The sequence below is a fragment of the Nelumbo nucifera genome, chromosome 1 (assembly GCF_055504915.1).
Source record: "Nelumbo nucifera cultivar China Antique chromosome 1, China Antique-T2T, whole genome shotgun sequence".
NCBI classification, from domain to species: Eukaryota; Viridiplantae; Streptophyta; class Magnoliopsida; order Proteales; family Nelumbonaceae; genus Nelumbo; species Nelumbo nucifera.
Genome location: NC_142649.1, coordinates 6,389,953 through 6,417,826, shown reverse-complemented (window position 1 = coordinate 6,417,826; position 27,874 = coordinate 6,389,953). Strand labels below are relative to the sequence as shown.

Genomic DNA, 27,874 nt, shown 5'->3' with positions numbered 1-27,874 from the left:
TTTTGCCCATCTATCTCCAAGGTCCAGGGCAATACTGGAATTTTGGTCCAGTTCAAGGTTTCAAGAAAACCCACACTGCACGTATCTTAAGTCTCATCCTGGCAGCTGAGACAAGCTTCCCAACCAACTTGGCGGTACATTAGTGTCAGCCTTGGTAGGATAAATCTCCTTAGATCCATCTAACGGCTGTGAAGATTCTAAACTAACACGAGTCTCATAAGTGTCCAGTTTAAGGGTATTACACAGAAACACACCATAATGACATGAATCAATTATGTACTTTATTCATTTACAATAAATGTCAAAAGGTACATCAATCTGATTGGAGCTAAGGGCATAACTGTCTAACATGTTTGTAATATCAGTTTGATGTTAAGAATGGCTTCTTAAATGGGGACATAATTGAATAGTTTTATAAGGGTAAGGTGTGCAAATTGAAGAAATCCCTTTATGGCCTCTACACCTATTGATGCCAACCATAGAGGAGTCTTCTAGAGACTTTTGGGGAAGTTGTTATACCTTTGCATGACACGACTAGATATTTCAATTAATGTTGTATTGTGATAACTAGGTTCTATAGTTAACATAGCTCACAATTTAGTTCAACATGATAAGACAAAACACATTGAACTAGACCGGCATTTTATAAGAGAAAAGTGGCTTCTAGAGAAGTCTGTCTTCCTTTCATTGCCTCAGAGCAATAGTTAGCAAATATTCTGACCAAGGTTGTCCGTAAGGCAAAGTTACAACATTATGTAAGCAAGTTGGGCATGATTGATATCTATGCTCAGCTTGAGGGGGAGTGTAGAGATGATGGGCCAAATTGGCTATAGTTTATTATTGTTTACTTATTCATGTAATTGTGTTCCTTTTACAATCAAAGAAAAAATACAGTAGTGGGGGGACTGGAGAGAGGTTCGATTGACTCTTCCTTTCTTCCTTTTCTTCTATCTTCTTCCTCTATTTTTTCTTCTCTTCTATCTTCTTCTTTTCTACTTTATTTCAGATTATTACAGGTGGGATTTACATCTACCTCATTGCTTCTTGTTCATGCAAGAATTTTTCATGTTTGGACAAATTTGAAGAGCAAAATTCCAGCTTTAGATTATTTTATTTCATTATAAATGCTTAATGCCTAGTTCACCCCTTCAGTTATAATTGTGGGCGATATATTTTTTCTCAAAGGTTTTCTTCTGTTTGTTTGAAACTTTGAATATCAATTTTAGATGTCTTAGTTTTTCTGAATGTTTTGTCTTATCATAGATGTGCCACAATCATGGGGTGATGCATCGGGACTTAAAGCCTGAGAATTTCTTGTTTACAGACAGAACTGAAGATTCTGTACTGAGGGCAATTGATTTTGGTCTTTCCATATTTTTTGAGCCTGGTATATCTTTCAGTTTTGTTCCTCTTGTTTTGTTATTGTTTCTTCAGTTCTCATGATGCCGTGATATCTTTGTCTTATATTCACATGACTGAACTGCATCTTTGGTAATTTTTGGCTGAAGGCCAGCGTTTCAATGAAATTGTTGGGAGCCCATTTTATATGGCTCCGGAGGTCCTCAGACGGAATTATGGACCAGAGGTAGATATATGGAGTGCAGGGGTTATCCTCTACATTTTGTTGTGTGGAGTTCCACCTTTCTGGGCAGGTGAATTACTTTTTATTGGTATCGTTGCTGAATTTCATGTTACAAATCACTGAGTTCAGACATGAAGCTTTTGATCCTATTTTATTTCAGACACAATATTTGAAACTTCAGTTTGTCCAAAACATCATCTGCGAATATTCTTCAGTGGTTTCTAATGAGCGGGCTTTTGTTGTATTAGTACAGAAACTGAAGAAGGAGTTGCACAGGCAATTGTCCGATCGGATATAGATTTTATTAGAGATCCTTGGCCAAAGGTTTCTGAAGATGCAAAAGACCTTGTAAGAGGCATGCTCGATCCAAATCCGTACTGCCGATTGACAGTTAAAGAAGTTCTTGGTATTCCCTCCTACTAGTAGCATGCAATCTTCTATTAAAACAGGTCATTGATGAATTTATTTGTTGAAATTATTTTATAGTTATTTCAAATTTTATTAACATAACATTATCCTATAAAATTTGGATAAATTTGTAAATTTTAAAGAAAACAATTCTGATAGAATTAAATACATAATAGCTTGATAGTTTTCTGCTATTCAATGGGTATCTTCCATCTTTTGACTTCAAACCATGTTTTGGAATCTTCCAATTAGAAAATTTGAATTTCACCAATTCTTTCTTACAAGATAATCAAGAAGTCAGGAAATAATACTAATAAAGTTGTTCAAAAGAGGATCTAACTGAAGCTATATGAGATTTTTAGCTTCAGCAGGGGTTAATCCATCAACTTGATTCGAATATGGTGGACAAACTGAATGCGAAGACCTCTTCAAACCGTATGTCCCCTAAAAGTAACACTGTAATCAGGGCAGATTTGGATTGGATTCGGCAATATCGGAATCTGATCCGATTAATTGAAATCTTCAATCTGAATTTGATCTGAAATCCAATCAGATTGGATTTGAATCCTATCGGACTTGGATTGGGTTTGGATTTAATCCGATTTCACTTTATATTTGAAATAAAGAAAGGAATGAAAAATAAAACATTAGTTACTTTTTAAATTATATATATATATATAAACTTTTATAAAAGGAGTGAGTGATGCAATGCTTGATGATTTAAATACAGAGATTCTATTTGGGCAAGACAGCAGTGATGTTAAACCAACCCCTACCCTTTCTCTTTCAGACATGAAAGAGAGTTGTGACACAATAGTGCCAAGGATGAAATTGGAGGACTTTGTTGCTCTGGATGGAGTAATATTTGGACCCACTTTACAGGAGATTTCAAGAATAGGTGAGAAGACAGAGTTGTAGATCCTACCTACAATAGTCTAAAATAAAGAAAAGAAAAACAGAAGAGAAGAAGACGGGAGAGAGAAAAGTAAAGGGGGAAGAAGATGGAAGAAAGGGAAGGAAGAAGAGAGAGTTCAAACCAATCTTCAATCCCCAATGATCTCTTTTATTCTTTTGTTATAAAAAATAAGGACAATTACATTAGTGCCCTTAGTAGGGCATCCATCACTATAGACAACAATAAAACAACAAAAAAGAAAAAAGAAAAAATAGGTCCATAACTAAGGCCCTCTATCTACCAACACAAGTCATAAACATTACTTTAAGAAAAATAAAGAAATTAAGGCCCATTCGGCCCATTCTCTCTACACTCCCCTTCAAGCTGAGCATAGATATCAATCATGCCCAGGTTGCTTACACAATGTTGTAACTTTGCCTTGGGGACACACGCTTGGTCAAAACATCTGCTAATTGTTGCTCTGAGGCAATAAAAGCATAGTTGTCAAGGCGCCTAGGTGCCTAGGCGATGGAATATGAAAGCATAAAATTTATAGATCCCTACTTAAGTTACTATATTAGTTTTTTATACTAACCAACATATCTATATACTAATAAAAGCATTCAAATGAGCAATTAACTATAAATTTCATACAAAAAAAATGCCATCATAAATACATCATTTACATAATAAGGGGGCTCTGTTTCGTTTCGAAAAGAAAATTCTTAAAAAAATAAGAAAATAAAAATGCTTGAATAAGAGGACGACTTGGACTATGTTTAAGGGGTCTGTTTCAGGCCAATAAAAAGGTAGAATGCACCTCAAAAAAGGAGGAAAATAAGGGGACAGAGCCCCTGTTTCATACCAAAATAAATAAATAGTACAAAAATACAAGAAAAAATTTAGAACGTTGAGGTTTCCTTTGGAGTAGGAGAAGCTATGGGCTAGAATAGTGGCAAGCATACATGGGATGGAGCAGAATGGATGGGATGCTGGAATCAAAGCAAGGACCACAAGGAAACTTGGGTGGGGAATGTTCCTCTTAAGGACCTGTTTCCCTCCCTGTATGCCCTCTCTGCATTTAAAAATAAGCCAATTTCTTTTTTCATCACCCCTTCATCCTCCAATTCTAGGTTTGGGTGGAACCTGAGATTGAGGAGGGCTGTGAGGGACTCTGACTTCCACAGTGTCTTGAGCCTTCTTGACCTCCTTGGTAATGTCTTCATTAACCCCTCAAAGGTGGACTCTAGAACTTGGACTCCGACTCCCACGGGCTCCTTTTCCTGTGCTTCCTTTTTTAGAGTCTTATGCCAGTCCACCAATCCCGCATCCTCTCTTTTCTCGGTTAATGAGGTTTGGTGCAGACCAATCCCTCCTAGGGTTGGTAGTTTTTATTAGGAAGTCTATCTGGAAAGATTCAATACTGGTAACTTGCTTCAAAAGAAGAGACCCAATACATGCTTATCTCCTCATTGGTGTGTTCTATGCAAAGCGGATGGGAAGACTGGTTTTCCCTTACTGGCGTCGTGCCAATTTACAAAGTCAATTTGGGAATGGGCTTTTTCTCTCTTTGGGCGCAGGTGGAACCCTCCATCAGATTTGCAGAGCCTATTTTCTCCTTCTTTGTTCAGGTGGCACGTGAAAAGGGGAAGGACAATGTGGAGAGGACTGAGGGCTGCAGTATGCTGGTCCTTATGGGAAGAAAGAAATCTTAGAATCTTTTCGGATAAGGAGAGAGGGGCTGAAAAATTCAGGGTTGTGATCCATATCAGGGCTGTACAGTGGCTGAAATCTCTTGAATTATTCACAGACTACACGGTGGATGACATGTTAAGGAAGTAGGGTGAGATTGGAAGCTGTATGAAGTCCAAATCAGTTGTGAAGATGTCTTGGAGACCCCCACCTACTGGATTCCTAAAACTGGACTTTGATGGGAGTTGTAGGGGGAATCCTGGACAGCCAGGGATTGGGGGTGTTTTTAGGGATGAGAATGGGATCATTTCAGCCATTTTCTCAGGTCCAATTGGAGCGGGGGACTCTCTTAGAGCTGAGATCTTGGCAATTATGGAAAGTGTTCAGAAAGCTAAGGGAATGGACGTCAGAAAACTCATAATTGAAGGGGACTCAGAGGCGGTCATAGGGTGGCTAAGGAAAGACAACTGTGGATTATGGAAGTACAACAATGAGAAAAGAAAGTTCAAGTGGCTGGTGCGGGAAATGAATGTAATGTTTTGGGCTAAGTTGTAACTAATTTGCTTCTTTTTTCCTTTCTTTCTTTGAGGACTTAAGTTGTCTTTGGAAGATAAGAGTGTTTGTCTTCCTTGATGTAACTATTCCTATCATATTTTAATAAAATTACTGAAGTTGTTACTGATCAAAAAAAAAAAAAGATAATGTTCCTTGCAGAATAAGAGCTTTCATTACTTGCAGAATAAGAGCGTCTACAGTGCTTTGAGAACTTACATGATTTACAATGTAAAATTGACATTTTAGTTTCCTTAAACAAAGTTGGAAACAAACTCAACGAAGAAAAATAAATATAACCTAAACGATATTGACATAACATAATATGATTGATTGACTTTGACACATTTGAACCAAAAGCTGCTCTCGGAGGTGATACTTGACTTTGACCAAGCATGTCCGGTAGTTATATTCCATTTGCCTCATGGCCACTCCTAATCACCTTTTGAAATTTCATGTCCTGAAAAACATAGTAAGAAGGAAAAAAGGTCACACTACAGTTCAAGGATTTTGTCAAATTGCTAACTGAAAGCAAGTTAGAATTTAGTTTAGGAACATGAAGAACTAAGGATAAGGTGAGGGTATCTGAAGATTTGATGTTTCCCTTGCCAGACATAGGAGCAAGGGAGCCATCGGCAAGGGAGATCGTATCTCGGCCAGATAAAAGTTGGTAAGTAGAAAATAAATGGACACACTAGTTATATGGTCAAAGGCATTAAAATCAATTATCCAAGGGATTTTACGATTACCTGAGATGGAAGCATTGGTTTGCAGTAGCACGAATACTTGAATGGGCATATGTAGATGAGGAGCCATTTCCTGAAGATGTACTAGCTGTAGTAATAGACTCTATGTGGCTAATGAGTCGTCCATACTTCTCATACTTTGCTTTGGCAGTTGCTAGTTGATCCTCTTCTGACTTCTCATCACCAGAACCCTTTTCAACATCCAACTTAAAAGTCAATTTCGAGAAGAGTTGCATTACAGGTGTAAACATAGAGGATAGAGAAGTTTGTGCTGAAATCTTGGGTTGCAATGTCTTTCAATGGCCTTTAAGCTACCTAGGATTACCCTCAGGAGCCAACCCAAAAGACTCAAGCTTTTGGAATCCAATTGTAGAAAAGGTGTCAAAGAAACTGGCGTGTTGGAAAAGGGGCTACATTTCCCTAGGAGGTAGGATCACCCCAATAAAGTCAACTCTAGCAAACCTCCCTTTGTACTATATGTCAGTCTTCAAGATGCTGGTGGGAGTAAGCAGGAGAATTGAGAAATTAATAAGGAATTTCTTATGGGAGCCAGGAGAAGAGAAAAGAGATCATAAGGTGTGCTGGGAGATAGTCAGTAGAGGTAAAAAGTGTGGGGGTCTTGGAGTAGGAAATATCCGAACAAGAAATTTATCTCTACTAGGGAAGTGGTTATGGAGAATGCCGAAAGAAAGAGACAAACTATGGGCAAGGGTGGTGGTGAGCATACACAGTCTATTGGACAATGGATGGGATGCTGCTTCACTGCAACGGGCTACCAGAGCTTCACCTTGGAAGGCCATACAAGCGATTCTACTTTGTTTCTTGCCTCTTGTAATGTATGAACCCAATTTTGGCAACCTAATCAAATTCTGGGATCAAATCTGGTATGGGAACTCCCCTTTGAAGGATTTATACCCCTCTTTGTATTCTTTATCATGTTTCAAGAGTGAGCCCATTTCTACTTTCTTAGTCTCTTCAAACTCAATGAATGGTTTTGATTGGAACCTTGGCTTTAGAAGGGGATTAAGGGATTCAGAATTTGAAAGTGTACTCTCTTTAATCCAAAACCTTGAAGGAACTTTCTTTGATCCTGATAAGTTTGATGAAAGAATTTGGACACCTTCCTCTTCGAATCTGTTCTCCTGTAACTCAATTCTTCAAAGTTTTAACCCAACCTCCCCTTAGTCCCCTTCAATCTTTTCCTGTTAAGGAGGTATGGTGGAAGCCTATCCCGCCTAGGATTGTGGCTTTTTGTAGGGAAGTTGTACACGGAAGAATAAATATTTTTGACTGGCTACAAAGGAAGAGTAAAAATTGGTGCCTTTCCCCCCACAGGTCTATTCTTTGCAAGGCTAATAGTGAGATTTGCTTTCATTTGTTTATCACTTGTCCGTTTGTTGCTGGCATTTGGGAATGGCTGTTTTCCTTATTTGAGTGTAGGTGGACACCTCCGGATGACATCAAAAGTCTCTTTGATCCAACTTCCTGTCCATGGCCGAGGAAGATAGGTAACACCATGTGGAAGAGTGCTAGGGTGGCAATAATCTAGGTAGTGTGGGAAGAAAGAAATGCAATAGTTTTTAGAGAATAGGAAAGAACAAAAGAGGCCTTGATTGAATCAGTACTGATTAGAGTGGCTCAATGGCTGAAGTCCTTAGAAAGCTTCTAACATATATCCACTGATGACATCATTAGAAACTGGTAGGTAGTGGCAGACTCAAATGTCAACAAGCAGCCTGTTATTCCTATCTGGGCCCCTCCTGAAAGAGGATTTATAAAGCTTAACTTTGACGGAAGTAGAATGGGAAACCTAAGATGGTCAGGAATTGGAGGTGTATTCAGGGATGAGGAGGGTATAGTGTGTGCATTATTCTTAGGCCCAACAGGTGAAGGAGACTCACTAAGAGCAGAAGTAATGGAAGTTATGGAAGGGGTGCAAAGGGCTAGAACCATGAATGTTAGAAAGCTAATCATTGAAGGGGATTCCAAACTGGTAGTGGCTTGGTTATTGGATGAGGAAAGTAGGATGTGGAAATACAATAATGAGAAGAAAAAGTTCAGATGGATCACAAAGGACATGGAACTGAGAATACAGTGGGTGAAAAGAACAGCTAATTCGATGGCTGATGCACTAGCCAAGCAAGGGGTTGGGAGAATTCAAACATTTTGGGCACAAATGTAATTTTAATTATAACTAAAGTTAAAGGGGAGAGATAAGAGGGCTTGTCTCTCTCCCACTTTCTCTTGTACACTTTCTTTTAAATTCAATGAAGTAATCAATTATTCATCCAAAAAAAAAAGCTTTGGATGTAGTTTCCAACAGGTATCCTTTGTGTGCTTAGGTTTCTTGCAATACTCACATACTATATCTTTCTTCTCAGTACTAGCCCTTGGCTTCGTCCTAGCATTTGCAAATTGATCTGTAGAGGCCTCTGTAACCTACACCTGTTTCCGACTTTTCTCACGGATAACCATGGCATAAGCTTAGGACAAGGTAACTTCATCTTTTGCCAAAATATTTTGTCTAACAATGTCATACTCGGGATTGAGTCCAGTGATTAACTCAAAGACCAAATTTCTCTCCACTAACTTCCTATGAGTCTCAACATCTTTAGTACACCCCACACAACAGTCTCTATCTAGTCAATCTCCTACCAAAGAGATTTCAGCATAGAAAAATAAACAACCAAAGGTTTCTCCCCATGTCTTAAATTATTGACATCGTTCTTCAGCTTGTAGGCCCTAGCAACATTCAACTTTTGGTAATAGGTCTCTGTAGCACTGTCCCACACCTCTTTTGCAGTATCTATCCATAGGCAATGCTGACTGATATGTGGTTGCATGGAATTCACTAACCAACCTACTACACTGAGGTTATTGTCCTTAACAGAGTCCCCATAGACTCTTCTAGGCCAAACCCAAAATTGGTGGAGAGTTTCATCTTACCTCCAGTTTGCTCCATTGGCCAAATGGAGATAAATGAAAATCAAAGTAGGGTGTTACTAGTTAAGGCTTATTGTCCTAAGTCAAAAATTGCTCTTCAAACAGCCAAATTAGGGTTTTCATTGGACTTGACAAAATGGGAGAGAGGGAGAAAGTCTGGCCGCTCCTACCAGAGGCTTCAGAAACTTTTCCAACTTGGATCAATCTCAAAGATAGTTAGAATGCTTCTATTCTATCCCAAACACCACGTAAAGACTCCCTCTATACCTTGTAATCAAAAGGCTCTCCAGTTAGCTAGGTTTTTTGGAAACTCTCCAAGAACCTGCATTGGGCCCCAAACCAGCATTGCAAAGAGAGAGAAAGAGTCCAAATCTCTCTTTAGCCCCCAATGATCTCTTTTATTCTTTTGTTGTAAATACTAACATAAGTCATAAACACAACTTAAAGTAAAATAATGAAACTAAGGCCCATCCAGCCCATTATCTCTACAGAGCTTTTGATAACCAATGGCCAAACATAAATTTTTTAATCAGGGCTGAACAAGAGAGGTCTGGAAGTGATCAAAGGTTGAATAATGACATGCCAACTCCCCTCAAGAGCAAACAAATCGCATTGGAAGGTTGCAACCCTATCCTTGAATTGGATTGGACTACAAAGAGTGCTCACTTGGTGGAGTCGTGTCTTTTCCCCTCAGTCTCAGGTACTCTTGTCAATTCAGTTTGCAGAACTAATAATTTCCCTGTGCCTGAAATAGGTGTTCCAGTGATTACCCACTCTGTTGAGCTCAGAGCCCCTGCTACTAAAGATGGCGAAGGTGTTGTTAACAAGGAGCCTGTGGAAGTAGGGTTGGTAAGAGTAGATGATGAGGAAAAGGAAAGAAGGGAGAAGGTTTGGGAGCTAATGAGTAACCTGTTTGGGGCCTTAAAAGATAAAGAAGTGACAAGTTTGCAAGAAAATTTGGGTGGCAGGGAGCTAATTTAGGGGTGGATAATGGTACTACTTTGAGAGAAAAGGATAATAAAGTTGGGAGGGGGGCAGCAAAGAAGCAGAAGACTCTGTAGCTGAACTTATTGGGAAACTTGGATGTAGAATTAAAGATCCCAATGACCTGAAAGCTTATCTAAGGAACTTTGAAGGAGGTGGAAAGAAAGAAAGAGGAAGCTAAGTGAGGTGGAGAGATTGAAAAGGGATATCAAAGGGATATCGAGGGGAATAAAGAGTTTAGTGGAGGAAGGGAAGGGAAAAGAGGATCGAGGAAGAAGGTTAAAAAAGAAAGGGGTTCTAAAGTAGTGTGAGATGAGAATTTTAAGTTGGAATGTAAAAGGTTTAGGGAGTGCAAGGAAGAGATCAGTAATTAAGGATTTTTAAGAAAAGAAAAAGCAGATGTAGTCATTTTACAAGAAACTGGTCTATTAGGAGAAACATCAGTAGATACTCTTATAGATCATAATATGAAGATTTCTGATAGTGATGGGGAGCCTCTGGTCGATCTCTCTTTGTTTCCAGTCCTTTTCTTCCCTCCTCTTCTCTCTTCTTTCACTTGAACCAGGACAGATCTCTTATTTATTATTAATCTCAACTATTTTCAGACTGGATCACAATTCTATTAAGACCTCTTTTCTTCAAGCATAGTTTTTGTTTATTTTTAGTTTCTATCATGGACGTCTAGCTTCTGTTCACCTAATTAAAATCTTTTGGTAATATTTTATGTTTGTGCTGGTAAGATGAGGAACAAAAATGTTTTTGGAAAATCTCCTACACTTTGGGAAATGTTTCATATATTGTCAAATAGGACTTCTTTGACAATTATTTTCTTAGTTGATAAATGAGCTAATTCTTTTTCTTACATGTTATATGAAGAACATCCATGGCTGCAAAATGCCAATAAGGTACTGAATGTTCCTCTAGGAGAATGTGTCACAACAATGATTAAGCAGTTCTCATTGATGAATAAATTTAAGAAGAGAGCTCTAAGAGTAAGTAAAAGCTTCTGTGAATTCGTGGAAGTTGTTTTCTATTTGTCTATGTTCTGTTGATTAAATTTTTCAGTACTGCAAGGCTTGTAATCTTTTTGAGTTTACATTATACAGGTTGTAGCAGATATCTTGCCAATGGATCAAACAGCTGGTATTAAAAAGATCTTTCATATGATGGACACTGACAACAATGGAAATTTGACCTTTGAAGAAGTCAAAGATGGACTCCATATGATTGGGCAACCTGTTCCTGATCCAGATGTTCAGATGTTAATAGATGCCGTGAGTGTATTCCAATTTCAAACTTCTCGTTGAAATTGTCTTTTTCTGTAATTATAGTGCCGCAGGGTTATTATTGACTTTTCTTGTATTTTTAATTAATGTTTGGGTGCCCTAATAGAAGTACGAGAGCTGGCACTGCCAGCATGCTTTTTGCCTCAATCTTTTCTCTCCTCTTCTCTCCCCTGTCTTTTCTCTCATCCTCTGTTCTTCTCATCTTTTCTTTTACTTTTCATGTTAACATGGTATCAGAGCAGGTCTATTGGACCTAAAAACAAGATCGATCAGAATTCTTTATTTCCTTCTTCCCTTGTTTTGAGTAAAGAACAGAGAAACTCTGTCGGACGGGTCTGAGAGAATTTTCTGGGTTCTTCTCCTCTTATCTCTTGGTCGTGTACCAAGAAAAATACATGTAACTGGTTCGGCTGAATAGTGTGAAGAATTTAGAGGGCTTCCAACCCCTCCTAGTGGGGTCGTGTGATCCTTTTATGTAATTTTTGTAGGTCTGGGATGATCTCTCTGTGCTGTAGCAGTAAGGTCTGGTATTTGGATCAAATCGATGTTGTACCTGTATTTCTAGCAGCAGAATTTTGTGTGGATTTGAGTTTCTTGACCTGTCTTTCAGTGCTTCTTTATAGTACACTGGGTGACCTAGTGATAGTCCTTTACGTTTACAGTGTTTTGTGGTTAATTAGGTAAATTCATTTTTTTTCTATCATGTCTTCTGAAGTCTGGAAGTGCTGAGTTGGTAAGTGGAACCATGAGAACAGCATGGTGATGTTGTGGACTTGTGGCTTCTAGTGTCTTTGCTGCCCAAGTTAGAAGAAACATTATGTGAGCTGACATTGCATATGAAATCTAGGAACAAGCCTATTCTACTTATTTTGAACAGTGGTATTATGCAAAGATCATCAGTTACAGGCTGAATCCTCTACTTGTTTGTACGGGGAGAGGAGCAGGGTTTAAAATGCCGATGTCGATGGAAATGTCGCTTACCAAAATATAGGACATATGTCGGAAATGTCGAGGGGAAATATTGTAAAAATTAGACACATTGTGGAAATATTATGAAATATGTGGAAATATGCAAAGATATTTTGTAAAATGATAAAAGAAGCATGAATACATATTTCTAGACTATTATCTTATTCCCAACAATTATATAAAGCTAAGAAACTAAGATCAATAACAAATTAGTAATTACTGATTTATTATGCATTTTGATGTTTTTACAAGGTTATCTGATATTTTCTTTTCTTATTTTTAATTCTGTTTTATTATTAATTCTAATATATTTATTTCACACTAGTAAGTAGAAATACATTTATTCTGATTTTTAAAATATTAAAGTTATAATACATTATGTTTTATTATAAATTTAATAAACTGATTCTCCTTTTTTGTAGTATTAAGATTATGATAAATTCTGATTTCTTATAAAACTTAATGAATTTATTATGATTTTTAGTACTAAATTTATAATTTATTATGATTTAGTATAAAATTTATTAAATTTATTCTGATTTTTTATATTAAATTTAGAATATGATTTATTATAAAATTTAATAAACATTTTCTGATTTTAATAAATATTTTAGAAAATACAAACTAGTTAATATTTTATTACTTGAAAAATATTTTATGTTTTATGTTATAAAGTAATTAATTTATTCTTTTGTTTTTATATTTTGTTAATTCTTTTTTATAAATATTTTGTTTGAAATATTAAATAGAAATTATTAATGGAAATATTATTAATGTACATTAGTCGACATCTTGTCGAAATTAGTCGACATCTTTTCGAAATTAGTCGACATCCTACAGACATAATAGGAAAAACTGCATTTTTTTTGGTTATTTGGACCGATTTGGTCGACATTTTCGAAATATAGGAAGTGTCGATCGAAATAATGTAATTTTTATATTACCATCCATTTTCATGTCGGAGAGCCTCGACATCGACATATGTCGGGCGACTTTAGCGACATTTGGTTACATTTGAAACCATGGAGAGGAGTCTTTCAGTTTATTATTCTGATTTGACTTCAATTTGGAAGGAGTAAAACCATTATAAGAGTGTGAGCTAGAAGTGTGATGTGGATGCCAAAGCTTACAAGTCTCTTGTTTCCCAGCAGGAGATGTTTGTTTTCCTTTTAGAGTTGAACCCAGTGTATAAGTTTATCAAGGTACATCTAGGAAGTAACCTTTAGTCCAGGAAGTATATGCTTTGGTACAGTCTAAAGAAAGTAAAAGAAATGCGGTGAATATTTTAAGGGGGAACTAGTTGCTTTCGCAGTCAAAGGGAGTTCTTTGAGGATTTCGTTGTTGTCATTAATTGGCTTATTGCCTTACTAAGGGTGTTCCCAAGCCAAAACTTGACAAAAATTTAAGCAAGCTGAGCATTATAGATAACTATGCTCAGTTTGAGAGGGAGAGTTGAGAATGCAAGAGTATTTTTGCCTCTCAATCTGATTGTACCCTGTTAACAAGGGCAGACCTACATATATGAGAGTGGGGTCAATTGACCCCATTGAAGTTGAAAAAAAAAAATTAGTATAGGCGTTATTTTGAGCCATTTTTCCATTTTTTTATCAGTTAAGTGAAGATGCTTACATTAATAAAGAAAAACACAATTTTCAGCAGTGAGTAGCCTTGGCTACCCAAATAACAATCAAAGAAATAGAACAGTAATAACCCCAGGAATTTGCTTTTAAGATTACAACTGTGCCCAGAAAACATGTTCTCTTCTAATCCCTTGTTTTGCTAGTTGATCTGCTAGACTGTTATACGACCTTGGAACCCATTGTACTAAGATTTGCATATTTTTTGTCATTATTCTGAAATTTTTAATTTCATTTCTGAACCACCAAGGACTCTTTTCTTCTTTTCTCAACCAGCTCAGAATCCCTTTTGAATCCCCTTCAATTATCACGTTAAGAATACCTAACTCCATAGCTTTTTGTAAACCATACATGACAGCCTCTAATTTGGCTCTAGTGGAGTCCCCATCCCCAATTGGCCCTGAGAACATCCCCAAAATTTCTCCCCTGCCATTTCTTATGACTCCCCCTATTCTAGAACTGCCATTTCCAAAACTTCTGCCATCGACATTCAACTTAAGAAAGTCAGCTGATGGTGGAGTCCACTGTTGCACAAGTTTTTTTCTTGGAGGAAGAGGAACCTGCAATCACCTCCCAGTTTCTAGAACATCATCAACTGTAAAATCAGAGAACAAGTCCACTGTTTTTACCCAATGCACTACTGTCACCATAATGTCTTCATACACAACTTATATGCTTCTGATCTTCTCTTTGAAGATTCGTAGGTTTCTTTCTTCCCAAATCCACCATAATACTGCAGCTCTTGTACATCTCCAAAGCATCCTCCCCCTTTTTCTTGGCCACCTAAAAGTAGATGGGTCAAAGAGCCATTTTTCCATATTGACCCCACATTCTCCAATGAAATTGAATGAAAATTTAAAGGGGTGGGTCAATTTGGTAACTTAAATATTAAAGAGTGGGTTAGCCTATCAAGAGACTAGAAACATGGGATTTAACTGTTGGATAAAAAACACAAAAGACAAATCTTAAAAGGAAAGCTACCATTCCAATTGAATAGCCCTATTAGATATCAAGACTTGTTGTGAAGTTAAATTCAAGAACTCACCACATTAATTTCCTTCCAGAATTATATTTTTATAAGTATCTTTTCTACTTATATCTAGACTTTGTGTTTTAAGATATACAATTGTCAAGGGCAATTGTAAAATGACATTTTCTTTGTTGAAGTAGTGTGATTAAAGTACTAAACCTTTTTCCTTGTATTTGTACTTTGAAGATTTTAAATTATTATTATTACATTTAGTCAAATCATTTGATGTATGAAAATATTTGTGATACAAGTTATTGAATGACCCCACTAGATAAAATTCCTGGCTACACCACTCTCTGTTGAGCTCTCTATGTAAGGGAAGATTAGCTATTTCTGCTTACTTTTGGCTATCCAGTTATTATGCAATTGTAGAGGGGTATGTATGTCTTTTCCCCAATTTTTTGGATCTAATAAAATATAAAAGTGGGCAGTTGCATGACATACCCATAATTGTTTGTTCTCTCTTTTCTCCTTCTCTTTCCATTTTCGTCTTCTTCAACAAAAATAATAGCATAAGATAGACCTTGATTAATTTTGCATTTGAATTTCAAGACTAGGAGATTGAGGACTTATATCTCTTTTGGGATTTTTTTTACTCCAAAAATAGAAGAAAATCAGTCTCAGTTTTGTCAAACCCTAGAGGACAATATCTAAACTATTTGGAATGAGATTTGTAGAGTTGATGCACACCATATTTCTTTATTCTATGGCATTTGAATATTTAACAATTTTTTCTGCAGTTTGTATTTTCCATATAGCAGGATTTTCTTGTTTAATTTTCTATTCCCTTGGTATAATAAGAACACAAGATCAATCTCCATGCATTATTTGGACTGTTCTATCAGTCCGCTTTGCATTGTTGCTCTTCACCAGTATTCTCCCCCTAAAAAGAAGTCATGAAGTGACCAATTCCCGAAAAGTAACTGTTGAGACAAGTTTTCTTGGAGACAAGATCATAAACCTTATAGCCTTTTTGAGTAGTGGAGTATCCTAAGGGAAATACAATGAACGGCCTTCAGTCAAGATTAGACTGAACAGAACCCAGAAAATGAGTGAAGCACACAGTCAAAGGCTTCGGTACTCAAACTTAACATAGGACAAGTATGAAGCAAGATTTGATAAGGAACTTTGAAATCTAATACTCTAGATGGAATGCTATTGATAAGATATGTAGTAGTTAATAAAGCATTTGACTACAAAATCCCGGTTTGAGTCAAACTCTAACCCACTATGTTACAAAAACCCATTGACTTAGTCAATGGCTCATTGACCCAAATGATTGAACTGCGATCCATCTGACCTATTCAGTGGATTACTAGATCTTTATTCTTTTGTATTTTTATGAAATTTTATATTGATGGTGTCACTTGTCTTGTTGGCCTGGAGGGTTGAATTGGTGGCATGTTGATTCAGTGGAAAAATGGTTTGGCCTAGTATTTTAAAAGTGCAAGGTGCAAAAAAGGCGCAAGGGGCAATTTGTGCCTGAAGCACAAGGCGAGGCACGTGCCTTTTTGAAGCAAGGCGCAAAAATACAAAGACAAAAAAATAAAAAATAAAAAAGTCAAAAAATAAAGAAAAAACCATGAAATTCAAAAAAAAAGCAACAAAAATATTAAACATAATATTAATAAAAAATATAAACTTAAATTTTAAAATAAATGTTTTCACAAACCTATTCTCTAAAATTAAAATACATAAACATTAACATGTTAAGTGTATTCAAATGAAAATTTAAAAATAAAATAAAAAATATAAAACATTTTCAAGCATGTAAAACCCACAGTCTCTCTTTTTTTTCAATTGTGTTACTTCAAGTAGCTAATGTGATGTAGAACATATTACATTCTTGATTCTACAAGCCGCCTTTGTACCACGCCCCCCGAGGCACATGCCTAGGTGCACCAAGCGTGCACCTTTTGAAAGTGGTGCATCTAGGACCTGGGTGAGGCGCCTACCCTAAAATGTGCCTCACTTGTGCACCTAGGCGCCTTTTAAGTCACTGGTATGGCCTCCAGGCCAGGTTTTAAAATGCTGGTCATAAGCAATTTCTTGGTCTTCTATAGCTTGAAAAAGGAGTGGCTTCATTCAATGGGTTGCTATCATACTCACCCTACATGTACCACAAACATTTATGGGATACATGGACTGGTTTAGTGTTAATGTTTTCTATTTCATCCTACCCCAACAGATCATCTTCCTTAAGATTGGCTTCCTGCTCTGTGTTGTCACCTGGCTCTTTAGTAGCCACTCCCTACTAGTTCACACACTTGCAATAGGATAAATGTCTTTTTTTTCTCCAGGGTAGCCACTTGTCATTCAGTGTTTACGGTGTATTGGTTAGTAGGTTTCAGGTTGAGATGGCTTAATGGCAGTGGTTTTTGTCTTGGGCTTTTCCTGAGCCTTTTCTTTATTATCCAATTATTTCTTGTTTATAGGTCATCATAAATTTCTTCCTTTTATCTTTGGCATCTTCCTAGCTAGGCTTCTTGACCTCATAAGGTCCATAAGTCACTTCTTGATCAGTGGTCTCTATAGTGAGATTACCTTATGCATGCTTTTGTATATTGTTGGATTCTACCTGGATTTCTATCTTCCTTACGGAGTTATATTCACCTACAATGCTTTCATATCAAATTTTTTAAAGGTTCTTTGGTACCTCAAGAATCATCAACAGAAGAATGTCCTTGGCATTACAACCAATGAGAAAAGAAGAAAAGGAATGAAAGTAGGAAAATTAGGGTGTAAAATGAAGAATCTGAATGACTTAAAAAATTTTCTACACAAGGGGGAGAGTAAAACGAAGAAGAGGAAATTGAGTGAAGTAGAGAGGCTAAGAAGAGACATCAAAGGTGATAAGCAATTTGGAGTGAAGGGGGATAGGAGGAAAGGGGTGAAGTAAAGGCCAATTGTAGGAGGGAAGCAAGGAAAAAGGTTAATATGAGGATGCTTAGCTGGAATGTGAGGGGTTTGGGAAGTGCAAGGAAAAGAACAATGATTAAAGAGGTGATTAAGATGTATAAGCCAGACGTGGTGCTAATCTAGGAATCCAAGAGAATGTACTTTGATAGCAGATGGGAAAGAAGTGTTTGGAGAGCTAGGGGAATCAATTGGGTGGCTGCTCCATCTTGGGGATCCTCGAGAGGAATTGTAACAATGTGGAAGAGGGATGTGCTTGTGGGAGTGGAGTAATTAATTGGTAAATACTTAGTATCTGTGAAGTTCAAGCAAGTAGAGAGTGGGTGTCAACGGATGTATATGAGACAAATGATTTTTGGGAGAGAAAGGAATTGTGGAAAGAATTGGGTGATGTTAAGGGAATATGGGAAGGGCCTTGGTGTTTGGGTGGGGATTTTAATGTGGTTAGGTTCACAAAAGAAACTAGTAACCCTAATTATAGGGTGACAACAAGTATGAGGAGATTCAATCTATTTGTGGACACATATGAACTTAAAGAAATTCCATTAGCCCACAAGACCTTCACTTGGTCTAATCATCAATCGAATCCGATTTGTTCAAAGTTGGATAGGTTCCTATTCTCAACAGAGTGGGAAGAACACTGGGGGAGCTTAGCATCTAGAGTACTTCCTAGACTTACCTCTGATCATTGGCCGATAGTGATTTGCAAGGAGTGGAGGACCTTCTCCATTTAGATTTGAAAACATGTGGCTACTACACCTGGGGTTCACTAAGAAAATCAAAGAATGGTGGGAACAGTGTAATCCTTCAATGGAGTGGGAAGGCATGAAGTTTCATAAGAAAATCCAATTCTTGAAAGCAAAGATTAGGGAGTGGAACCTATTGGAGTTTGGTAGGTTAGAAGAAAGAAAGAGAAATTTGATGGATCAGATTGAGGTCTTGGACATGAAAGAGGAAAGGGGAGAATGTGAAGAGGGAGACAAGGAACAAAGAGGGGAATAGAGAAGGCAGTTGGAGGATTGTCTTTACAAGGAGGAAGTTAGCTAGAGTAAAAAATCTTGATGCAAGTGGTTAAAGGACGGAGATAGAAATACTGGCTTCTTTCATGTGGTGGCAATTGGTAGAAGAAGAAAGAATTCTATCTCAAGACTGGATGTTGAGGGGTCAATTTTGACCTGCCAGGATGAGATAGCAAAGGCCTTTACTGATCACTTTTAATCCATCTTCAAAAGGCCTTTAAGTGGGAGGGTGTGGTTAGAAGGGTTGGAGTGGCCAGGTGTTGGGGTAGAAAATAGACAATGGCTGGAAATGAGGTTTGAAATGGAGGAAATAAAGGAAGTTGTGTTTTCTATGGACAGAACAAAAGCTCTAGGCCCGGATGGTTTCACAATGGACTGTTGGGAAATCTTGGAGAGGGATCTCATGCTAGTGTTCGATGAATTTCATAGGGGAATAATTGAGCTTGGGTTGAATTCCACCTTTATTGCTTTGATCCCAAAGAAGAAAGATGCCTCTCATCCAAAAGATTTCAAACCAATAAGTTTGGTAAACAGTCTATATAATGTAGTTGCAAAGGTGCTGTCTTTGAGGTTAAAGCACATTCTACTTGATATTATTGCACCTAACCAGGGAGCCTTTGTGAAGGGTAGACAGATAGCTGACCAAATATTAATTGCCAATGAAAGTGTGGAAAATCTCAAAAAGATCAAAAAGAGAGTGGTGTAAATGGATCATGGGTTGTGTTAGGAACTGTCATTACTCCGTGTTGGTAAATGGGACAGTGGTAGATTTCATCCCAGCTATAAGGGTAAAATGACAAGGTGATCCACTCTCTCCATTCTTGTTTACCTTGATTGCTGAGGTTCGGGGACGATTGATTCATAGAGCAGATTCAAGGGACTTAATAAGAGGGTGGAGGTTAGGAAGGGAGGAGATCCCACTTACTCATTTACAGTTTGTAGATGATAATACTTTTCTGTGCAGGTGGATTAGGAACTTGAAAATGGTAATACATCTCATTGAATGTCCAACCTTAAAGTGAATTTCGAGAAGAGTTGTGTAGTGGGAATTAACATGGAGGATGGGGAGATCAGAGAATGTGCGGAGCTTTTGGGATGCACAATATCAAGTTGACCATTGAGTTATCTTGGCTTACCTTTGGGAGACAACCCTAAGAGGGCCACCCTAGCCAATTTACCCATCTACTTATCAGTGTTCAAGATTCTATCAAAGGTGTCTAATAGGTTGGAAAAGATGAAGAGAGACTTTCTGTGGGAGTCGGGAGAGGAGAAGAGGGACCATAGAGTGGGGTGGGAGGTGGTGATTAGAAGTAAGAGTCAGGAGGTTTAAGGATTGGGAACATTAGAAAAAGGAATATGGCCTTATTGGAGAAATGGTTATGGAGGTTTTCTTTAGCAAAGGAGAAGCTATGGGCTAAAATGGTGGCAAGTATTCATGGGCTAGTGGACAATGGATGGGATGTTGGAACTCTGGCAAGGACTCCAAGTGCTTCACCTTGGAAAGCCATCCACGACTTATTACCTGTCTTCTCCCCTTTAATCAGGTATAATTCAAACTCAGACAGCCTCATAAAATTCTTGGAACAGACTTGGGTGGGGAATTCCCCTTTGAAGCGTCAGTTTCCGTCTTTGTATGCTCTCTCTGACCTAAAAAATGAGCCCATATCCTCCTTCATTGTCCCTTCCTCAACTTCTGGGTTTGGTTGGAACCTGGGCTTGAGAAGGACTGTTAGAGATGCAGACTTGAACAGCACTTCGGCTCTCCTGGGTATTCTTGAAAATGTTTTCTTCGACCCCACTAAAGAAGACACTAGAATTTGGACCCCCGCTCCATCAGGTTCCTTCTCTTGTGCTTCCTTCTTTAAAGTCTTGACTCAGCCAGATAATCCTATAGGATTTTCTTTCCCTGTTAAAGAGATCTGATGCAAGTCAATTCCTCCTAGGGTTGGAAGTTTTTGTTGGGAATTATTTCTGAATAGAATCAACACTAGTGTTCTGCTTCAAAGAAAGAGACCCAAGACTTGTTTATCTCCTCATAGGTGTATTCTTTGTAAAGATGATGGGGAGACTGGTTTTCACCTTTTGATTTCTTGCCGGGTTGCCAAAACTATTTGGGAATGGGCCTTTTCTCTCTTCAGGCTTGAGTGGAACCCCCTGTAGATGTGCAGAGCCTTTTTTGTTCTTCTTTTATCAGGTGGCATTTGAAAAGGGGCAGAACTATGTGGAAATGCCTAAGGGCTGCGGTGTGCTGGTCAGTTTGAAAATTTGATAGAACTGATTCACATCAGGGTAATTCAGTGGCTGAAATCATCGGACCTATTCACAGATTTTACTGTGGATGATCTGCTAAGGAATTGGAGAGAGATTGCTAGCAGTGCCCTGGTCAAAACGGGTTTAAGTCTGTCTTGGACCCCTCCCCCACTAAATTTATAAATCTGAATTTTGATGGTAGTAGTAGAGGGAATCTTGGGCAGTCAGGTATAGGGGGCGTATTTAGGGATGATAATGGGACTGTTTTAGCTCTATTCTCCGGCCCAGTCAGGAGCGGTGACTCTCTTAGGGCTGAGATCTTTTCTGTCTTAGAAGGTACCCAAAGAGCAAAGGATATGAACATTAGAAGGCTTGCAATTGAAAGGGATTCAGACATGGTGGTAGGGTAGCTGTAAGAAAACAAGGCTGGATTTTGGAACTACAACAACGGAAGGAGAAAATTCAGATGGCTGGTTAAGGACATGGAAACAAAGTTCAGTTGGGTGAAGAGATCTGCTAATTCGTTTGCTGATGCGTTAGCTAAGCTAGGGGTGGACAGGGAATCTATATTTTGGGCTCAGTTGTAGTTCTGGTTTTCTCATTGTGGGGGTTCATGCCTCTGCTGGGGAGTTAAGAGAGTTTATCTCCCCCTTTGTATAATTAACTATTCTGATTGGTTAATGAAAGTTTTGTTATTGATAAAAAAAAAAGAAAGAAGAAAAAGAACAAACAAATTATAGATGGTTAAAGAAGGAAAGAAAATTTGATAAGATCCCTGACTTTTTGAAATGGACATTCTTATGCTCAGACTCCATTACACATTTCGGTTACTTGGGATTCTATAACCCATCCATACTGACTTTTTTCTGTTTTTCATTGAAGCAGCTTGTGCAATACTTTTCTTTTTCTTGTACTTAGCTATATTTTTATCATCTATCATCCACCCTGAGTAATCACTGTCATGATGCTCATAGGAGGACATTGATGGGAGTGGCACTCTGAACTATGAGGATTTCGTCACAATCTCCATTCACCTGAAAAGAATTAGCAGTAAAGAACATCTGTCCACAGCTTTTAATTTGTTCGACAAGAACGATAGTGGGTTTATTGAGTATGAAGAGTTGAGAGAAGCATTACTAGAGGATGACCTTGGCCCTGACAATGAGCAGGTGATTCGAGACATACTCTCCGATGTTGATACAGACAAGGTGAATCTAGAAATATCTGTTATACATCTTCATAACAATCTCGTGCAAAGTTCTTTGTTGTCTGACAGGTTACATCTGTTTTGTTTCGTTTGATTTATTGATTTTTGTAGGATGGTCGAATCAGCTATGAAGAATTCGAGGCAATGATGAAAGCCGGTATGGATTGGAAAATGTCATCTCGCCAATATTCAAGATCAATGTTCTTGGAGGTATTCCAAAATCCTCTTGTGGATGTTCTCTTCCATCACGTTCAGAAACCTTATTATTAGACTGAACATATATCCATAAATAGGGGTGGATTCGAGCCAAGTCAAGCCAAATACTTGGCTATTTGATTTGGCTTGCTGAAATTGTGTTGGGCTCAAGCTCGAATTCGGTTTGGCTTGAGTTCGATTACAAGCCAAGTTTTTTTTCTAAAAAATAAAAATTATACATATAAAAAATGGGTCACCCTCTAGGTCAGTTTTTAAAACACTAACCAATACAACATTAGAGCTGAATGGATAACATTAAAAATTGGAACTGTGACATAATTACATAATCACAAATTGCATCATTGATAATGTTATCATTAATATTAATGTAGTGGCATGTTCTATGAAACTTGTGCAAGTAAAAGGTAAAGATATAAATTGATATTATATATTCAAATTTAACTTTTATGATCTGCACCAAAACTGGGGCAAGTATCTATTTTATAATAGTATAGATATATTATTGATTAAAAATCACAATCATAAAATGTTTAAACTTGACTTTTTAGTAATCATAATAATATATAGTTTGTAAATTTTAAATGACTTTATAATAGTATAGACATTATAATTTAAACTTTGTAAATTTTACCTTCTACATTACTTATATTAGATATTCAAATATTAAATTGAAGAAAATTATCAAATCACTTAAGTGGCTCAATGGTCAAGTGAAACCATGATCTTTGTAAATATAGGAGTGCTCGGGTGCAAATGTTCACATCCTCAAAGTATTTTGGGATTTATTTTAAGGAAAATTATCGACCAAGGTCAATCAAGGCCGATTCTTCAAATTGTTTCAAGTAGGGTAGCCCCCAACCCTTGGAACCAACCAGGGTGGGGGTAGGGTTGATTCGAGGCCAATTTCATTTGATTCTGGGTAGAACCAACCCATTTGCTCACTCCTAAAATGCACTTTATTTTGCCCCCACCCCATGGACCCCTTGTAATGTGCATAGTGTAACATCCCAAAAGAATACAAAATAAAAAAGAGGAAACCCATGCTCAAAAGAGAATCTACATACATGTAAAGTAGACCTCATATGTTTTCTTCCTACCATCATATCATCTGCAATTTAGGTGCCTTTTTTTTTCTAGAAGGCCTAAAGGCAGATTTTGTTCATTCAAGAACAAGTATAAAATGGCAGGAAATTGCTAAGCAAGAGAATCTAAATATAAATTCTTGAAAAGAAAAAAAAAAAACATAATGGTGGAGAATAGTAAACTAGACTCCTGCAAGCAACATACACATGAGGCATGAGGTATGCCTAGTGGTGGTACTCAAACCACCAACAGAAGATGCATAAATCAGCACCACTCCAACCACAAGCATGTAGAGACCCAAAAAAACTGTAGAAAGGTAGAACTCTAAAAGTCATTAACCAAACCAACCACAACCCAAAATTGGCTGAAAAAGTTGGACCATGCCCACATAAATCAGCAAACAAAAGGACAATACAACCACCCGCCGGTACAAAAGATGGCCGGTGAATGCCAATCTTTAGCAATATGGAAACTATGACCAATAGAAATCACAAGCATCAGCAGCAAATAGAACATACATTCCACCAAAAATAGCACCAAATAGAGAAATAACCACCTACATTAAACAACAAAAAGAAAATAGATGGAAAACAAAAAGGAAAAAGATGGAAGAAGAAAGGAAAATGGGAACGAAAGATGAGAAATTGAGTAGACGAGGAAGAAAACTATAAATGACAAGAAAGTATCAAGAGGATAAAAGGAGATAAGAAATTAAAGCGGAATAGAATAAGCATGGGAAAAACCAAAAAAAAAAAAAAAGATGAAATGAAGAAGAATAGGAGGGTGGGGGGCAGAGCAGGACATGGGGAGGGGGAATCGCCCCAGGGGGCTCCCCAAAAAGAAAATGACAATAAAAGTTTGAGGGTGGGAGGGGATTCGAGAAAAAATCTTGAGAGGTAGACTGAGAGGAAAACCGAGAGAAAAAAATGGAAAGTGAAAGTGGTTCCCTAACGCAGGTGTTTTCTCACTTGTGCGAGTAAAACCATGGCATAGACAATCTTCATTGGTAGGAGGTGAGAAATGTTAGGGATAAAAGTGTTACATGGAGAATTGAAAATAGGGCAAAGTTGCAATTAAAACAAGGCAACTCAAATCACTTATAAACCGGAAAGCAGAAACAAGGAAAACTCAAAAGCCTAGAGATGGCAATTTGACTTGTACTGTGGGACTCCGCCCCGCCCCGATTGGGGTGAGAGTAAATTGACCACTGATCAGGGTTTGGGGCGGGTTTTCAGAAAACCCAAGAATCTGGGGATCGGGGGCTGGGCAGGGATAGTATTTGTCCACCCCACCCCAAACCTGCCTTGACTGTATTGTATGACATAATATATATAAAACTGTTAATACATGTTAATATATATTATGTTATATTATAATATATTATATATTATATTATACCATATTATATCATATATATAAAATAGTTTTAGGTAGGTTTCAAAAAATAAAATTACAAATATGCAAGAGTAACAGGGGCATGGTGGGGCAAATTCAGGGTTCCCTGTTCTCTGTGGAGACAGTGATGGATGTTTGGGCAGGGCATTTAAGTTCGGGGTTGGGGACAGGGCATGCAAAACCTGGCCAGGTATTTTTCACGTTATTTTTCTTCTTTCCATTTTGGATCCTTTGATAAATGCCTACTTAATGCTTGCAACCATCACAAAGGAAACATGATGGTCAGTTGTGAAAGCATGCATTACTCTCTCTCTCTCTCTCTCCCCCCCCCCAAAGGAAACATGTTTTTTTTAGAATAAAGGAACCATGATCACCTACAACATCGACCCTGAACAGAGAATGGTGCATTATCAACTTTCAATGTGTTGCCCAATATCATATCAGCAACCAACTCAACGGTTCCCAGTGCCTGAAAAGTTGGGGCAAAATATGTTGGAATTAACAAGACAACAAGAAATGGAACTAATGCTACTCTAAATTCCAAATCTCTGAATAATTTGTCACCTAGTAGATGTTGGCATATGTATCACTAGGGCTAATAGCAGGGGAGTCACAAGCCAATCATGTCCAGGAGTTTGTCTTACAAGACCAGAAAAAGACTTGATGCATCCAAAGAAAAGTATACATTAATAAAAAATCCATATATTTTTTAATTCTAACATCATGTGCCTATGGAAAATGGTCTACAATTTTATATTTGTTGTCTAATGCTTATGGTGTTCTGTAGGAAAGGTGGCATACATTTATGTTAAATTTGGATACAAAAATTTTATTTTTAGTGACCTACCTGCATTTCTTCATGCTTGCTCCATGAACCTCAATTCAAGCGTTTAGAAGGGTAACCTACCTGCATTTGTGTGTCAAGGATAGTTCTACTCTCACTTTCCTGCTCTTAGTGAAGTCAGCCAAGGATAGTTCTCTTATAGAGGGAAAGAACTCCCCAGCACGTGACCAAATTTGGTTTATGATGACATCATCTACTTCAGTGTTAAATCCAGCAAATTGGCAGCTGCTCCTTGAAAAACACATTTCTTAGGAGATGAATGAGCAGAGTAGTGCACAAGAAATAAACAAGAATAAGGAGAGGCAGCCATATTCCTTGTCTATGTTGTGTATATTGTTACATGCAACCTTACACACAACTATGGCATATAAGTGATCTTGTAGCTTAAAGAAATTAAGCCATGATAGGATTCCTTTGATCTATCTGGTTGTTGGGTACTGACAAATCTCATGCTTTCTTAAATCTTTGTTATTGAAAAAATGTAATAACAATATTGCACATTAAAGTTTCTTAATGTGTCTGACTCTGACATCCATGCTCTATACTGATAGATCTACTTGAAAGAAGAAAAAAATAGTAATAAAAACAAGATAAGAAATTTCTTGTATCATAGATTATAGACCAAATCAAATTCTTATTGCCAATGAGCATGTTCAGGACATGAAAGCAATTGGTAAAAAGGGTTGGGTTTATAGGTTGGAACCAAAAATTATAGATCAGATTCTTGCTCTAGCACTTCCTCCATCAACTGTGGTAAAAGACCCACCAAAATATAATAACCACTATGATTCTTCCATGGTTGCACCATAGCAACTAATGGAATCTCCCTTGGTATCTCCTCTGTAATGATCATAGCTCTAGGTTGAATGCACTTGATGGAGTACTCGCTAAGCTGCATGAGCTATTTAACTACTCATCCTAATAATGGTAGTCTGTCTATGAAATGCCTAATAGGATCGCTTGTTATGACCAAGAGAACTTCGTGTTCCAAAAGGTAATGTCTGAACTTTAGTGTTGCAAATACCAAGGCTAGACATTGCTTCTCCATATCTATGTAGTTTTGCTCAGCATCCTTTGAGACTTGACTAGCATAATAAATGGGGCACTCCTGCCTCTCCTCATTCTCCTAGTCCAATAAACAGCCTACAGGTTCAGGACTCGTGTCAATATACAACCTAAACTCCTAGTCCAATAAACAGCCTATAGGTTCAGGACTTGTTTAATTTGTTGAAATGCTTGTTCATGCTCAATGCCCATTGGAAAGGGGTGTTCTTTGTGAGTTTCATTACTAGAATTGTAGTGACTGCAAGTACATGTATAAATCTTTGTAAATATGGCACATTAAGTATATCTAGAGTTGCTTTTCATTGGTAGGGCGGGGCATGTCTACTACTGCTTTAAATTTAGCTTCATCATGATGGATTCCTCTGCAGTATACCTATTCCTCTGCAGTATACCTAATACCCTAAAAGTTTGCCCAATTTTGCACCAAATGCACACTTTGCAAGATTCATCCTCAGGTTATACTGCCAACACTTTTCTCAAAACATTTATGACCTTTATGCCTGGCTTTCACTACCACGTCATCCACATAGCACTCAATCTTCTTGTGCAACGTATCATGGAAGATACATGTCATAGTTGTTTGGTAAGTGGCTTCAGTGTTTTTAAGCCCAAAAGGCATCACCATATAAGGATCTGATAGTACCCATCTACGGGGTTCATAAGGATCTGATTGTGACCATTATATGCATCCAAGAAGGAATAGAGTTCATGCACATTTGTACAATATATGAGGAGCTCTATGTTGAGCAGGGGAAACTCATCCTTATGGCATGTTTTATTTAAATGCCTGAAGTGTACGTTGTAGAGAAGAGAAGGGGTAGTTTTGTCTTTTTACCTTCTTTGTATGTATATTATTAGGCATGTATATTAATGTACAGCCTTGTAATAGCTCTGTATTTTATTTCTTTTGTAAGGAAAATCTGGAAAATCTTATCCATTCATCTTTTAATAAAAATATATCTTTTCTAAGTTTGATCGATGTTAGATCAACCCGAACAATCTTAGAGTTTTTCTTGTTTTCCTCTCTCTTCAAGGTTAACATGGTATCAAAGCGGGTTATTCTCTAATTTATTTTCAGTACATTCAGATCGATCTGTCTTCCTTTACTCTATGCAATCAGCAAGAGAAATCTCATTAGATCTCTCTTGAAAGACA

At 37.5% G+C, this 27,874-nt stretch overlaps 1 protein-coding gene across 9 annotated transcripts in view; it reads left to right on the top strand.

Annotated features, from left to right (window-relative positions):
• The window catches only part of LOC104605184 (calcium-dependent protein kinase 8-like), a 92,420-nt gene that overhangs the window by 37,990 nt on the left and 26,556 nt on the right, over positions 1-27,874 (top strand). For 6 of the 9 annotated variants that reach the window (XR_016083908.1, XR_016084360.1, XR_016084292.1 and 3 more), the window contains 7 exons: positions 1,264-1,387; positions 1,509-1,652; positions 1,836-1,988; positions 10,679-10,794; positions 10,909-11,076; positions 21,884-22,117; positions 22,228-22,326. Coding sequence is in view for 5 of the 9 variants with exons in the window: in XM_088900405.1 (XP_088756531.1) it covers positions 1,264-1,387; positions 1,509-1,652; positions 1,836-1,988; positions 10,679-10,794; positions 10,909-11,076; positions 21,884-22,117; positions 22,228-22,326 (1,038 nt within the window). In the remaining 4 variants the exon portion in view is untranslated. Of the gene's footprint in view, positions 1-1,263; positions 1,388-1,508; positions 1,653-1,835; positions 1,989-10,678; positions 10,795-10,908; positions 11,077-21,883; positions 22,118-22,227; positions 22,327-25,697; positions 27,568-27,874 lie in introns of those variants that run through there. The other 3 variants (XM_088900826.1, XM_088901445.1, XM_088901948.1) reach the window with 3 other exon arrangements.